Here is a 16,727-nt window from a genome sequence, read left to right on the forward strand (position 1 = left end):
CGTACACGTTTCGGTACCACTCTAACACTGGCGCGTACCACTTTGAAATCGTACATAGAAAGCCATCGTCGACAAACATTACGACACGATCGCGCGCAAGAAAAATCATTGTCGGTGGTTGCTCGAACCGCGACGTCTTTCACATTGAAAAACGAAAGCCTACTTAATTTAAAAGAGTAACTCGAGCCACTGTTCGCAATGAATCTTCTTCTATCGTGCACATTTTTCAATTAACCGTCGCCGTTAATATTTCGTCATTTCATTTCTGTACATATTGACATTCTTATTTATCGATTATTCATTGGCACGATTGCATGGCATCGCTTAGATAAGAACGCTCGCGCAGTATTCCACCAGAAACGAATTCCCATCTCGATACATCCTGAACACGCTTAACCCTTATCGAGAAGAGTGCATGATTTCTTTGTAGATATAGGGTAAAGGAAAGAAAAAAAGAAAAGAACAGCAAGAACATCTCGTAAATAATATTAATAACGATAATCGATGAACGAAAGCAGCCGTTGGACGAATATTTAACACGCGTCGGAGTGAGATATCCGAGAAAACGCGGGTCTGCCGCAAGGAACCGTACTATTCTCGATTGAAATAATGCTGTTTGTTCTTCTTCTAGTATTTTATACAAACGCTTGAATCAGGAATTGAAAAACGATTATATACGTCCGTAACTACATCGTGATCGAATCTCGATACGATAAGGGTTAAAAGCTGTGAGCTATGAGCTCTCGACCTAACGTTGATCATTGTCCCTGCATCCTGTGGATCGTCGCAGACCTGCAGTCTTCTTTACTTGAAAAAGGTTCGGTATATATGTATATATATATACGTATGTGTATCTATATCTATATTAATCCATCGTTTCTTTCTCTGCGTCTCTGTACATTTATTCTGTCGTCGTAGGTGCCCCAAATATGGTGTTTTTAACGATTTTTAACGTTGCGCTCGGTTAAACGCAACTCCTCCAAGTCTCCGCCAAGGAAACGACGGAGCCAGCGTAAAACCGCAATTAACATGAATTCGTACGATCTCCTTTCAAGGAAGCACATCCAACGCTGCGCTCCGTTGTGTCTTTGGGGAAATTTCGAGGGTATTGTTCTCTGGGAGTATGTAAGGGAAACGATTGATTGCTCAGATTACATGTTGTCTTCCCTCTCGAATATCCTTCGCGTTATTCTACGGTTAAATATTGCAGCACGTTCCTTTAATCGCCTCCAATCGGTCCAATTTGGTTTCTACGTTACTTTTCTTCGCCTCGTAGGAGAATTTTTCTTTCGCGTTGCAGCGTTCCTGTTAACTTCTAAATTACCTTTTTTCACTTGTGAATTACTTTAAAAATTTATACAAGAAAGATTTTCAAACTTTGCAAACATTCCTTTGCTGTTTTCAAACTGTATGATAGAAAAAAGAAATTTAACAATTTTTCGTTTCGTCAGAACGGTTTTAAATGTTCCAATTTAACACGTCGACTGCCAGTCTAGAATCCTAAAATTGTTTACGAGATCAAAACTTTGGTTTTAGGCAATTGTAAATTAAAAGTTAAAAGTTGTCGTAACCTCATTGAAATTTACGAAGCCTATTAAAATTTATTTTCTTTAACATTTTAATTTGAGAATTTATTGTTTTAGTTCCACTGTTAAAAGTTCTGTCGCCCATATATGAGCGACGTGGCAGTCGAAGTGTTAAACTTTCCCCGCGTCGAGACCGTAACAATACCTGTAAACAGGAACCAAAGGAACCTTCTATACAGTGTATTTCGCCGACTACATTGCGCTTCGACTTTCCTGAAAATCGTGTCTCGCGCAGACGAGATGTGGAAACGTTTCCATTCGCTTTTCATGGAGACTAACGAATTTAATGCAATCTATCGTAACTTTACATGTTCCAATTTCCGTAGAAACGTCGTAGGTATTCGTCGTTATCTTAGAGCACCTTTCAGAACGACAAGACATTGTTCACGTATCCGAAGTCTCTCGCAGATGTCTCCTCGTGTAAACCGAGAATATCTGGATTTTAGCGAAGCGCCACAATTACTCGACCAGCAAACGATACTCGAAAGTCGACGTAAACGGTCGCTGGTTCGCTGAAATTTAGGCAATCCTCGTGGATCTCGACTTGGATCGTACGGACCTCGAAAACACGAGTGACTAAAACGATAGAAACGTCGAAACGTGGTTCAGAGTTTCGTCGTCGGTACGACAAGCGCGAGAAACAGTACTGCCTCGCTTCGTGCAAATGAATCGGGTCCGCTCACATGTCGCGTCGACAAGTTCCAGCGGGATTTCGTTCTCGAAACTGCTCTGATTCGAATAACCCCTTGCATTAGAGTAATTTATATAATAAAATTATTATAAAATATTTCATTTGAATGAAAATTATTAAATGATAAAATAAAAGTTATTTAATTTTTATCTGATCAATGAAAGTTGAATAATTCAAGACCGGCGTGAAATTGTTCGCGTAAGAAAGTTTCAAAAATTAATTCAAAGCAGAAAATATCGAGACAGTAAATTCACACAAAGTTTCCTATTTTTCTAACTGTTACATTAATGTGTGAAATCTCTTTACTTTGTTTTTTAAGTTTTGTCAGTGAGAGTATACTTGAATTATTTTATCTGCCTGAAATGTCTGAATATTAAAATTGCTATAACTAAGCTGAAACTAGCTGACCAACGGAATTTGTTTATAAAGCAAGGGATTAATGGCATATTTGCGATTCGAGCTGAAGAAACATCCCTAACGCAGATTGGTGCAAGAAGCGAAGCGGTACTGTGCGTAGAAATTGCTTTTGACTCGACATACACTTCCGTCCATTAATCACCGGACACTTAACAAATTAAATTATTTAAAAAACCCCTTATTTATTCGTTACGTTATTTCGTGAACAAAAATTTCACGAACGTATCAGCCTCGTTTGAAAACGATCGTTCGAATAAATGGTATTCTGTCAGTAATATTGTTTTTTAGTATCTTCCGATTTGTATCGTTCCAATATTAATATTTTCGTCAAAATTTGCTTTCTCGTACGATGAAAAATTTCACAGCAAAGTAGCGACATGAAATTACTAAATGTGTGAGAGCACAGTCGCTTAAAAAAATTGTTTAATTTGCGTTTTTCACGATGGACGAGCAAAATGTCAGGTGGCTTATTGGACGTTAGTGTAAATCGTCTGGATTTCCTCTCGGAAGGCTGAAGAAAGAAAGAAAGACTGACATTACGGGGATACGAGTGCAATCGTATCGCCCTTAAATGTAGAAAAAAAAAAACGCAACAATTCGTACAATCCTCTTCCTGTACTTACATTATCTACTTGTAAATCTTGTAAAACCCCCCGCTGACGTTCCCTTTTCGATGATCGCAGCGGCCATTACGAACGATCACGCTGCGAGGTGTTCTTCGTAGTTGCGGAAACTGAGAGTCGATCCCAAGACATTCGCGAAACACGAGCTTAACTTGTTAGTAAAATTAAAAACATAAAAAAAAAAACAACAACATCTCGATCGGTATTTTATCTTTGTAATTCATCGTAAAACTGCAAGCTTTCCTCGTTCAGTTTTCTTTTCGAATCTTATACTTTGTTACCTCACGTTGGAATAGTTTCTTTCGTACGAAGTTTACCTTTGTCTTTCTGTTTCTAATCGTGCAATGGTTGTTTACAGTTTCGTTATTGTTTATTCTTGATTTATGGCGTTATTCGTCCGAAATTCACAAGATGAGCCAATCGACACGTCGACTGGCATTGGTGGTCACCGGTGACCGTCATCTGGGACTTACAGTGGGTTTCAAAATTGTTCGTGACGATAGAAACTTAATAATTATGACAATTTTAATAATTCTAATAGAATTAGGCAGTGTAACGAAACTGACAGTCGACGTGTCAATGGTGTACAGGATGTTTTTGAAAGGTGGTTTGAAACGTAGCTACGTAGTGCTTGCTAAACTCGAAACAATTGCTTGGTCAACGTAGATCCACAGATTAGTCCTTTCAGAGTTATCAGAATTAAGTAAATTATTGTATAAGTAGACACAAGTTAGATTAGTTGTAATTTTCAGTAATTTATGTTTTAATTTTTTATATTGCTATTAGCCGTAGCTGACTAGGAACTGGTTAACTTTTGTTCGGGACAGTTATGTGGAGCACTCTGTATATCAATGATGTAAAAGGGTTAAAATACTTAACTATACGAACACTAATCAAATACTATTTGCATGCTTAAGTATACAAATATTTATCTACGTAAGGTGTTTTCTTTCCTGTCTAGTGCCCAATGAGTAAAACTGTGATAATTTGACCGTTTCACAGTTGAGTTTATAGGGATTTTCTTACGAGAAAAATCACCCCTAATTAGAAGAAGAATCTGTCCTGTCTTTTACTTATAAAAAGAGGCCTATGTGAATAACGAAAACAAGTTAAAAATATACTAGAAAAATTGCTGAACTATTGTGATTTATGAGAAGACTGGATTAGCAAGTTTTTGCCCCCCATTTTTATCTTTGTATGGAGAACATCGAAATAAATGAAAAATCAATTGAGAAACGACAAACAAAGGAAAAAGATTAATTAGTGTTGATGTTTTCCAGTCTAAGCTTTTAATAACGATATTGTCACGTTGTTCTTTATAAATAATAGTATAAAAATCGCTTCGAATTCGACTCTGATAGACAACAACCACGAAATCTTTCCAATATCTAATTATAAATTTGATCGTTCGCTTGCAGATAAATTTTATTATGGAAGATTTACTTTGAAAGGATTTTTATAAAAATCTGTGTTGGCTTTGTGGTTTCATTCGGTTTGGCGAACGTAACAGTGCAAAGTTTAGAACCGCTTTTAAAAAGTATCCTGCATCTTTCTCTCGTTTCCGGAGGATAATTAATATTCAGGCTCGATGAACTACGAGTGAAGCATCACGATTCCTAGTTACCCTATATTTTCCTTGGAAAGGCTGATTGTATCACCGCCACACTGTAAACACTGTACATAAAGAGCAACAATTGATTACCACCTTCTCCTTTTTCATGTATGTTAATCAAAATATCCTGTTTTTAAGGGTACATAATTGTAGTGAATATTCGCGTAAAATGAAAAGATATAAAAGGAAAAAAAAAAAACAGAACGCTCGATTTTCAGCAACGTAATACAATTATAACGATAACGAGCAATTATGTAAATATAAACTGATGATTTCAATGTGGAATTCAGGGTGTGGGTTCTTAATCGACCTTGTTTCGTCCTTTACTAGTTGTCGTGGAAGAGCTCACAGGTATGCGCCTATAATAATTTTCTTGCGTACCAAAAATTAATGTCACGAATGATTTTTATTAAATTCCTTTAGTATCATCACCAGTAGCGACTCTAAATTTTCATTTCAAATGCCTTGAATAACATAGAAATTGGCTAATAAGGATTAATGAAATACGTTCATTTACTAATTGGAATTTTATTAAATTAAATACTTCGAGTACGACTAAATCGGAAAACTTATTGTCATGTTTCGTTTTCCATTTCTTTCCGAGTATCTTCCTCATTAGTCAATTTTCGATTAATTGTTGATTGATTGCGGATTTTTATGCGGCTAAAATAGCTCCAAATATGCAAGAAATATAGAAGAAAATTTGTATATATTACGTGTATTTTTCAAAATTTAGTGATTTTATTCTCGTCTTATTCATCGTAATTTGCGTGACGATGTATAATAATAATTTTCACTAGATTTTCTATCGTAAAGTACATTAATTTATAAGCAGAAAATGATCTTTCTACATTACAAGACATAACCAAAATATGATCTATAAAAGAGTGAATTTAAATTATACTGAACTTGTCATTACTTGTTACAAATATAAAAGAAGGCAAGTATATGTAAAGGCCAAAATAATACGAAAATCAAGAATACCAATTTGTTGATTGAGGCTTCGTTAAAAAGTTATTAACGTTTAAAGTTCCATGTCAACTGGGAAATTTTTCGGCGAAAAAAAAAATTTCAAATCGTTCTAAAAAAATTATTTTTGGTTGCAGGGGTCAATTACAATCATTTTTAATCAATACACATAACCTTGAAATCCTACGCACTTTCGAGAAAAAAATTCGAGAAGGTGTGAAATTTTTGGACGGAAAAAAAAAATTTCAAATCGTTTTGGAAAAATTATTTTTGGTTGCAGGGGTCAATTACAATCACTTTTAGTCAATATACATAACCCCGAAATCCTACGCAGTTTCGAGAAAAAAATTCATTACTGAAAATGTAATGTCTGACCATACCATTTACATGTTTCACTGAAATTTCATGCGTATGTTTAAAAGATCATAACTTCTAAACGGATTGGAGGATTTTAATGTTTCAAAAGGCAAACAACGCGTATTTTGGCGAAGAATATGTAGAAATTCTAAAAATATTCGGAATGTTCTTCCTTAACCCCGTAAAATGAAAAAAAAACCCCATAAAAATGATCCAATTTTCAAACGGCCATAACTCCGACAATAGTCAATGGATCTCATTGAAATTTAGTCTGGAAGTAGAGCTCATAGATACCTACAAAAAAGTATCATATAACATTTCCGTACAGCGTCAAATAAATTTATTAAAAATGAAAAACGAATTTTTAAGAAAAATCGACAAGGGGTAGCTGCTGAAATTTTCCAGCGAAAAAAATTTTGTCAAATCATTCTAAAAAAAATATTTTCGGTTTGAAGGATCAATTACAAGCATTTTTGGTCAATAGATATACCCCCGAAATCCTACCCACTTTCTAGAAAAAAATTCGAGAAGGTGGACAAATTTTTTTAATAATTTTGTTAATAACTTTTCAACGAAGCCTCAATCAAGAAATTGGTATTCTTGATTTTCTTCTTATTTTGGCCTCTAGAATCTCTCATTAAAATTTTTCACTATGAAATACGAGGAAAATATTCAACCTATTCAGTCATGTGCCTTTTGTGTGAAATATGCAAAACATATGGAATATGAAAAATATATAACATAAAAATCCGCAGTCTAATTACTAGCTTATTCGTTGTTTTCTGTAGCTTAATCGCAAACAGTTCCATGTTCGCTGGTTGAAACGTTCTTTTAATTTTTTAAAGAAAATGAAAATATAAAGCTTCTGATCTTGGATCTTATCTTTTGCTTTTCAATGGACGGTTAAACGATTGCAATAAACTTCTAACGCGACTAATCTTCCTCTAACCTCGTGACATATTATCATTGGCAGCTGAGAAAAATACTTCTCGTCCCGCCATTTTTTCTTCACTTCGATCTTGCAAAGACAAAAACAAGATCAATGAGAGCAAAGAAATGCTTCAGAGCCTTCAGAGAGTAAAATTAAAACTTTTGATCATTTATATCATATACTATATCCTATGATAATCCCGATTTTCAGCTATCTTCATTTTTAAAACATTCAGATATTTATATTTATCAAGTATATCATTAAATTAAAAATATTTTAACAGTTAAAGCTTTGTAAATTCCCATCCAAGATCACTGACCATTTATCACAAAAATAACGCTAGCTCCAAAATCAATTGTCAATAACATTTTTAAATTATATTTTTGCGAGTACTTTCTCGATTCATACACAATCTATAGGAATCCATGATCGATTAAACCATTTCTACAAGTAGTTAGAAGTGTTCTTTTTAGCTGTCAATGATACTTCGTGTCCTTTAGAAAGCTTCCAAATAATTGCCTCTCAACAAATTTTTAAATATTTTCGAACAATGGACGTAGAAATCGTACGCTCAGTGTGTCATTGATCATGCACGTGCATCCCCATCTTCGTCGTGTCCAACTTCAGGATCGATCCCTCTATCCTTCCGTCATTTTCTTCGATCATCGTCGTACGAAACGGTTTCGAAACCCAAAATACAAAATTTCGATCTACGAGACTAGAAAAAACGAGTACACAGTGACAGGGGTCGCTGTTGCTTTGGTTTCGAAATGTTTCGATGCTACAGGCTTTAGCAATTCAGACACACGTTCACTTCGATGCATCATCTCAAATACTTGGTCACCTCAGGCGTCTTTGGTATCCAAGTTTGCTAAATAGTACTGTAATCCCTCGTTAATTGAATAGTTCCCTAGGAAAAAGGCGTGTGACATATTTTGTTTTTATTTTAAAATAAATCATATCATACTGACCACAATTAGACAATAAAATGGGGTTCGAACGTTTGTAACAACGCCCTTTGATTGTTTTAAGAAATAAATAACAATCCACTGAGAAGAAAGTGATTTATTAACTATAAATCAAGTCATACTAAACACAGTTCCTCGATAAAATGAATTAAAGTAACATACGTACTTTTTCGGGGAACTATTCGCTTAATGCCAGAACGAGGAAATTCGCTTACATTTATAGTAGTCCCTCGCTTCAAGACAAAAGTGTAACACGCGATCTAAGAAACTGAGCCATCCCCACCACTGTTTATATTTCTCCAGCTCGAACGATTTTAATGCAAATTAAAAGTTTCTGTGTTTCTCGTTGTATCTTCGTGAAAGTATTATCAAAAAATTTGTGAGTTTAATTATAGGTTTCTCGAAAATGATTCGAACAAAGTCTTGTTCAGACTCATTTTCACTTTATTTTATTCGTATTAGTTGACTCAGTAAATCAACACAATATTATATAAAAATAATAGTAATTATTCTCTTTTCTGTAAAAATTAATATATGTGCAAATACAGAAGTTTCAACGTATTTGTGAGTCCAAATACAAATTATTTCAACATCAATTATTACATGGATCGCAGTAATTTCACCTTTTATCAAGATAACGATCCCAAATAGATATGTGTCTAGACAATGGCTGTTTTATTACTACCCCAAAGTCATGGAAACAACCCCTACGTAGTCCAAATACAGGATGTTCGGTCACCCCCGGAAAAAATTGTAATGGTAGATTCTAGAGGCCAAGATAAAATGAAAATCAAGAGTATCAATTTGTTGATTGACGCTTCGTTAAAAAGTTATTAAACAGTTAAATTAAAAAAATTTAGATTAGAAATTAGTGGCGATCTAATAAAAAAATTAGTTCAATCTTCACCAAGTAGTCTGTTTAAAAATATGTTTTCAATAAACGATATTTGATAAAAAAAATAAGTGAAAGTAACTAACAAGTAACTATACAGGGTGTTCGACCACCCCTGGGAAAAATTTTAATGCAGGATTCTGGAGGCCAAAATAAGACGAAAATCAAGAATAGCAATTTCTTGATGGAGGCTCCGTTAAAAAGTTATTAACAATTAAATTCAAAAATTTCAAACCGTTCTGGAAAAATTATTTTTTGTTGCAGGGGTCAATTATAAGCATTTTTGGTGAATAGACATATCTCTGAAATCCCACCCACTTTCGAGAAAAAAAATCGGGTAGGTGTTGAAATTTTTTGGCAGAAAAAAAAATTTTTCAAATCGTTTTAGAAAAATTATTTTCGGTTGCAAGAGTCGTTTGCAATCATTTTTAGTCATTACACATACCCCCGAAATCCTACCCACTTTCGAGAAAAAAATTCTTTACTGAAAATCTAATGTGAGGCCAGAAATGCTTCCCTGAAATTTCGTGCAAATCTTTAAAATGTCATAACTCCTGAACGGATTGGACGATTTTAATGTTTAAAAAAGCAAACTACGCGTATTTTGATGGACAATATGTACAAATTGCAAAAATATTCGAAAAGTTGGTCCTTGTCCCCGCAAAATGAGAAAAACCCCATAAAAATGGTCCAATTTTCAAACAGCCATAACTCCTACAATTGTGAATATATTTCAATGAAACTTTTTTCTGAAGGAGAGCTCATGAGTACCTACAAAAAAGTATTACACAACTTTTTTGTAGGGCGTCAAATAAAATTACCAAAAATTAAAATCTAATTTTTAAGAGAAATCGACATGCCTAAATTTTTCGGCGACAAAAAAAAATTTCAATTCGTCCTGGAAAAATTATTTTCAGTTGCAGGGGTCAATTATAAGCATTTTTTGTGAATAGACATACCCCCGAAATCCTACCCATTTTCGAGAAAAAAATTCGAGAAGGTGTGAAATTTTTCGACAAAATTAAAATTTTTCAGATCGTTCTGGAAAAATTATTTTCGATTGCAGGGGTCAATTACAATCATTTTTAGTCAATAGACATACCCCCGAAATCCTACCCACTTTCTAGAAAAAAATTCAGTATTCTTGATTTTCATCTTATTTTGGCCTCTAGAATCTCCCATTAAAATTTTTCCCAGGGGTGGCCGAACACCCTGTATATTAAACGTTCAAGAGTTGGAGTAACTGTAGCTTGTCTTCGTACTGAATAAACATTAACAGTGGCGGGAATGGCTCCCATTGCTGTCTAAGGGTTGATGGTCGAGCGAGGGGTTACTGTAGCGCCAGCCCCTCGAGATCCACGGTACCGGGTGTTCCAACCGACGATTCTAACCGTATGCATCCTTTCACAGGGATCGTTGAGTCGAGCCTTTGGTCTACGGCCCAGGAGCGAGAAGGCCTCGCCGTCGTCGTCGTCGGACACAGGAAGCTTAGCTAGCCAATACATGAGCAGCGTACGCAGCAATTCACCGCCACCCCCGCAATTACCACCGAGGCCCATCACCGGGAACAAGAGACATCGTAGAGTGAAGAGCATCGGCGACATCGATTACATAACAACCGCTGCTGTTAGCACCCCCGTTTGACAAGAGGGTAGGCCCCAACATCCGGGGCCTTATCGAAGCTTGAGCGAACGGGGATACTCGTCCTCGTACTCCTCGTCGCAATACGGCTCCTATTCCGGCTACAGTAACATTCTGCCCAGCGATCAGTACCAGTACCAACAAACGGGGAATTACTATCAGCTAAAAGGCGGCTATTATTCGCCGCAGAGCACGGGACCACCGTTCCCGGGCGTTCAGAGATACGGCAGCCTCGCCGAGGAAACATGGTCGTGCACTACGAAAGACGACCCTGCTGGCAATCAAAAGACAAATCCCAGAACTTACTTGGCTTAGCTGGCCTCGGGGCAGTCTCTGCTAACGTTCCCCAACGATCAACGCGATTCTAAGACGGGGCGACGAGCCGTTACCTCGTTTAATAGGTAGCTATTATCCGTTCAAATTGGAGACGAAGTGGCTCGAAATTCACGCGATAAGCTCATCCACTGTGTTCAGATTCAGATAGGATCGGGGACAAAAATATTTACGTTTGTAACATTCACCTAATGAAATATTAAACATTTGATATAGTGTGATACATGGGTCTTTGCAATTATCGTAAACGTGTGCCAGAAATGGCTCACAAAAGCATTTGAACAGAAGATTTAATAGTTATCCAAACTGGGTAATTGAAAGTTGATCCACCATTGTTTTTTTAACAGCCCCAAGTATAAATACATGAACACACTTGTCCACTGGGTCAAGTAAGGCAGTTCCAATAGCTGGTGCAGATAGCAATCGACCATTTTCCAAGGGATAGCTGTATTCAGAGGTTCGAGGCTTTCAGGCCTGGTGTCTTGTAGTTTGAAGTTGTTCCAACGTTTCTCAAGCATCGTGCAAATGGAGGATTGCTCATGTTCCTAATGGTAAGAGCATTTATAGTACTTACTGATCTTACTTTTAATCAGTCAGCTGAAGAATTAGAAACTTGGAAGAGAGATCTCCAGATTGGTGGCTTGTATCACCATTGTTATTAGGGTGCTTGAATACTTCAATGACTTCTCCATATTTCTTTGGAAAGTACCCTTTCATCCAATAATCTTTGCATTGTCAAAGAAAATCCCATGACTGGTTAATTAGTGTTCAGCTGATGAAGTGTAATTCTGGTAAATTTCATCAAAAGAAAAGAATACTTTCCCAGGAAAATCAGAGACATCCTCTTTGTTGTATGTATTATATTATATCAAATGCTTTAACATATATAGTTCGTTAGATGAATGTTGTAAATATAAGCGTTCGAATTGTGTTAGAAGCGAAGTTAGGCAATAGATAATTTGATCAACCACTGAAAATTCGGTCCCAGAGAGTCCAGTGATTTTGTTTTATTTGTTCTTTACCTTCCTGAGATTGTGCTTTGTTATCTCAAGCACGATACAGTGTTTCACACGGTTTGGCCAATGTAATTTGTTTGCATTATTGGATGAAAGCTGATACGTGCTTCGCGATGCAGCCTGGCGTCTCCAGACTTCGTCTTGGACATTTTGTGCCACGAAATTTTTGGTTTCTGTTTTACCAGGAGAATAAAAACAGAAACAGAGACCAAAAATTGAGTTAATTAAGAAGCGACGATGACGGAAAATATTACTTTTTTTAAAACTCTGCCATTCTTCCACGAGAAGAAGGCACAGCGAGTTTGCATCTCCACTCCTGTTGCAGTTCACTGACTCACAGGTATTAACGAAAACGATGACAAAAATTTGTGACAGCCAATCAGCGGACTGCAGCAAAAGTGGGGATGTAAACACGCTGTGCCTTCTTCTTGTGGAGAGATGATGCACACAGTGGATCAAAACTCGAACAAAACTAATGGTTGAAAAACCAGTAACAGAGCTTTTATTAAAATTGCAAATATCAAAGTCTTCAAAAGGAGGGAAAAGCTATTTCTATACATAAACGATGACTCGTATAGATTGTATCTAATTGGGGAATTGCCATCTGCTAAAACGACTTCTTTTCTGTTGAACGGGCAATAGATTAAGGTGAGAATCCTGGAAGCTAAAGAAGGTCGCTGTGATGTATTTTGGAAGATGAATCAGTCTTCTCGCGTGTTCGAATGTATTGTGGTAAATTTAAGGAATGTCGATCTGTATGATGAAAAGTTTTATCGAGGATTAACACACGTCTGAGCTAATTCTACGATGACGGATCTGGGTTGCAGAACTAGCTATGCCTAACGAGACGGTTTTGTTTATAAGTGGTTAACTAACGATGAAAATAAGAAGCGTCCGTTTCGAACGTACGAGAGCGTGACTAATTGATTTATTCTGCAAAAACGATTTCTATCGGGAATACGCGACGGATTTGAATCCTAGAATTTGCTGCGAGCCTTGAAGTCGGATAGGTGAAGTTCTGAAACGGCAGAATTAACCGGACAACGAGCTGTTACTTCGTTTAGAAGTTAGGTCGATATCGTTTGAACGTGAAAGCTGCTTGCTCATTTTAGTTAATGAAATTAATATCTCGATCCGAGGCTGAATCTTTGATCGAACATCCTGCGAGATATAATTGCTTCGAACTGTGAATTACATACGAATTGTAGGGCATACTGCAGATATCAGGAACAGTTTCGTAGAGCTCGAAATGAAAGAATCAGTACCGTTCATGGAGTTTGTATCAGTAGTATAAACAGTGAGAGGAAGCTTAAAACTCGTCTGAATAATTGATGAAAGTTAGAAGGGAGGTCTAGGATGATATATAAATTCGACATAAATAAAGAACGTTTACAAAACTGTGTAGAAATAGGTTCACGAATATGTAATGTTAAAGGATGCAGTTACATTTAAATTTAGAAATAGTAGTCGAATAGCATCCCATATCGGTGAAGAAAATAAATAGGTGATAGTATAATCGAGTCTACTGATCATACTACTGAGTACAAAACGAACCACATTTTCGTGTTAAAAATACGAGGATTTAGCAACACGAGCTTAGAAGGAGACATTATACAGGGAGTTCGGCCAGCCCTGGGAAAAATTTTAATGGGGGATTCTAGAGGCCAAAATAAGACGAAAATCAAGAATACCAATTTGTTAATGGAGATTTCGTTAAAAAGTTATTAACGTTTAAAGTTCCGACCGTACTGAATTTTTCTTAAAAATTCGTTTTTCATTTTTGATAATTTTGTTTGACGTCCTACAGAAAAATTGTCTAATACTTTTTTGTAGGTACCTATGGGCTCTACTTCAGAAAAAAGTTTCATTGAAATATATTCACAATTGTAGGAGTTATGACTGTTTGAAAATTGGACCATTTTTATGGGGTTTTTCTCATTTTGCGAGGTTACAGAACAACTTTTCGAATATTTTTGCGATTTGCACATATTCTCCACTAAAATACGCGTAGTTTGCTTTTTTAAACATTAAAATCCGTCAATCCGTTCAAAAGTTATGACGTTTTAAAGATTCGCATGAAAATTCAGGCAGACATTTCTGGCCAGAAATTCTATTTTCGGTAAGGAATTTTTTTCTCGAAACTGAGTAGGATTTCGGAGGTATGTCTGTTGACCAAAAATGCTTGCAATTGACCCCTGCAATCGAAAATAATTTTTTTAGAACAATTTGGAAAATTTTTTTTACACCGAAAAATTTCACATCTTCTCGAATTTTTTTCTCGAAAGTGGATAGAAATTCGGGGGTATGTCTATTGACCAAAAATGATTGTAATTGACCCCCGCAAATGAAAATAATTTTTTCAGAACGATTTGAAATTTTTTAATTTTGTCGATAAATTTCACACCTTCCTGAATTTTTTTCTCGAAACTGGGTAGGATTTCGGGAGTATGTCTATTCACCAAAAATGATTGTAATTGACCCCCGCAAATGAAAATAATTTTTTCAGAACGATTTGAAATTTTTTAATTTTGTCGATAAATTTCACACCTTCTTGAATTTTTTTCTCGAAACTGAGTAGGATTTCGGGAGTATGTCTATTCACCAAAAATGATTGTAATTGACCCCCGCAACCGAAAATAATTTTTCCAGATCGATTTAAAATTTTTAAATTTAATTGTTAGTAACTTTTTAACGAAGCCTCCATCAACAAATTGGTATTCTTGATTCTCGTCTTATTTTAGCCTCTAGAATCCTCTATTAAAATGTTTCCCAGGGCTGGCCGAACACCCTGTATACAATTGTCATAACATACATGAGATTGCTGCCAAATATGAAGTTACTAAAACATCTCTTCATTATACTCGGAACATCAACGAAGGAAATATGACCAATTAGAAATGAAAAAAATATATAAACTTCAGTGATGGATCTACGAAATTACATGATTTTACAGTCGGAGTGTTTCGTTATCTGTGATCAGCGTTAGTGTTAACGGAACACCGATTGCAAAACAGTTTCTCTGACTGTTTTCTAACAATTACAAAACTTAATCGATTAGCGTTGTTCAGAAATTCTTTACGAAGCTATTGTTTGGGTTCGAGTACCGTAGGATTCCTAGAAACTGACGGATCTCTCAAGAATAAGAAAGGATTTAACTTTTAAGCTCAAATGTAGTAGCATAGAGGTGTAATGTCTTAAGAGATCGAACAATACGTTACAGAGGAACCCTTAAACAATTAATGACAATTGACTGATTAATCAGAGTAATATCATTCGTTTAAATATCGCCAATTAAATGGGGAGGAAGCAATAGGGGCTTCCATTGATATTGTATACAAATATTAGAAATCAGTTCGGATCGATGACAAACGTACATTCCAGTCGCTGTTTGTTGAGAGTATATCACGGAACAGAATAGGCAAAGATCTATTCTAATTATCGACACGATAGAATAGGACGAAACCGACGACCAAGTGAAATAAACAAATGACGTATTCTGCATTTTTGCGATCGTATATAATCACGCTCGGTCACCGCGAGACCTTCTATTTTTTTTACGCATTTTCGTTATTGTTTTCTACGTTCGTGATATTTGTACATAATCGCTGAACCCGGGGAGCCGTGAACACGTATAAACGAAATATTTTTCCTTCGAACGCACATAAAGAAACGATTTTTCGCATGATTTTTCATAAGACGGATCCGGCAAATTGCAACATTCGTCAGAGATTATTTTTTTGAGCTAAAGTCAGAGTCGAGTGATCGTTAACTACATGTAAGCTGTAATTTATTGTATAACTATTAAGACAAACGCGTACACGAGCCGATTATTCGACGATGTATTTATACAAGTTGATATTAATTATTATTAAATATTCTGGATCATCGATCATCCAAGACGCCGAGAACGATCCGAATGCACGCCAGAATTAAATATAATTACACCTGCGTAATATCCAAGACGTTCTGTAGATAAAAATTTAAATATTGAATATTTATTCGTAGATAAAAAGAAAATTTCGTCGTATTTATGCTCAGTGGTAATTTATTTCGGTTGGACAGTTTCGATCCGTGAGTCGTTCGATGCTGGGTCAGTATTATCGTCGTTTGTCGCGGCTAAACGATAGATCAATACTATAATTAATTATATTTTTTACATACCTAAGTAATTTATTTGGATAAATTAGTTTAGGTCTAATTTATTTAACGCTCACCGCGAGAACGGCAGATTTTACGCATTCGATATTCGTGATCGACTAAAGTATTTTAATCGAAGACAATTGTAACATTCGCTTGTGGATGTCTAATTGATTACATGACCAATGATCGAAAGAAACATTGTAAATGTGCTCAGTGTTGTCTGTATATATTTGTGTGAGTGTATCTAAATATTTGGGAGAAATGAAATAAATGAATGCCTTTACTTCTGTGCAACGTAAACGTTCCCTTTTCTTTCGACGTTTGGTTCTGTTTCAACGAGACCGAAAAAAGATATTTAATTTCATTTGAAGCGCCATAAAAAAGTATGCCGTACAAAAGTGTTTCCTCTCCTCCCGCAGAATAAAAAATCGTAAATAAAAATATACGTTTCTATCTTTAAAAAAAAACAAAATTGATCTTCAGATTACCTTGAAAACATTTAACAAATAAAATATAAATATGATAGTTGTGCTTCCCCCTTGAAACCGAGA

General features: G+C 35.7%; 1 protein-coding gene and 1 long non-coding RNA gene across 12 annotated transcripts in view; both read left to right on the forward strand.

Annotated features, from left to right (window-relative positions):
• The window catches only part of Liprin-gamma (liprin protein kazrin), a 181,871-nt gene extending 171,028 nt beyond the window's left edge, over positions 1–10,843 (forward strand). For 9 of the 11 annotated variants that reach the window (XM_076776290.1, XM_076776288.1, XM_076776298.1 and 6 more), the window contains 2 exons: positions 5,260–5,280; positions 10,457–10,843. In XM_076776290.1, coding sequence (XP_076632405.1) covers positions 5,260–5,280; positions 10,457–10,690 — 255 coding nt within the window. In that variant the 3' untranslated portion in view covers positions 10,691–10,843. The remainder of the gene's footprint in view (positions 1–5,259; positions 5,281–10,456) is intronic. The other 2 variants (XM_076776292.1, XM_076776293.1) reach the window with 1 other exon arrangement.
• Positions 10,844–10,953: 110 nt separating this feature from the next.
• Positions 10,954–16,459, forward strand: LOC143347255 (uncharacterized). The gene is made up of 2 exons (XR_013080567.1): positions 10,954–11,088; positions 11,368–16,459. It is a non-coding gene; the product is annotated as an uncharacterized LOC143347255 (long non-coding RNA).
• Positions 16,460–16,727: the final 268 nt, after the last annotated feature.

The sequence above is a fragment of the Colletes latitarsis genome, chromosome 10, assembly GCF_051014445.1.
Source record: "Colletes latitarsis isolate SP2378_abdomen chromosome 10, iyColLati1, whole genome shotgun sequence".
Lineage (NCBI taxonomy): Eukaryota > Metazoa > Arthropoda > Insecta > Hymenoptera > Colletidae > Colletes > Colletes latitarsis.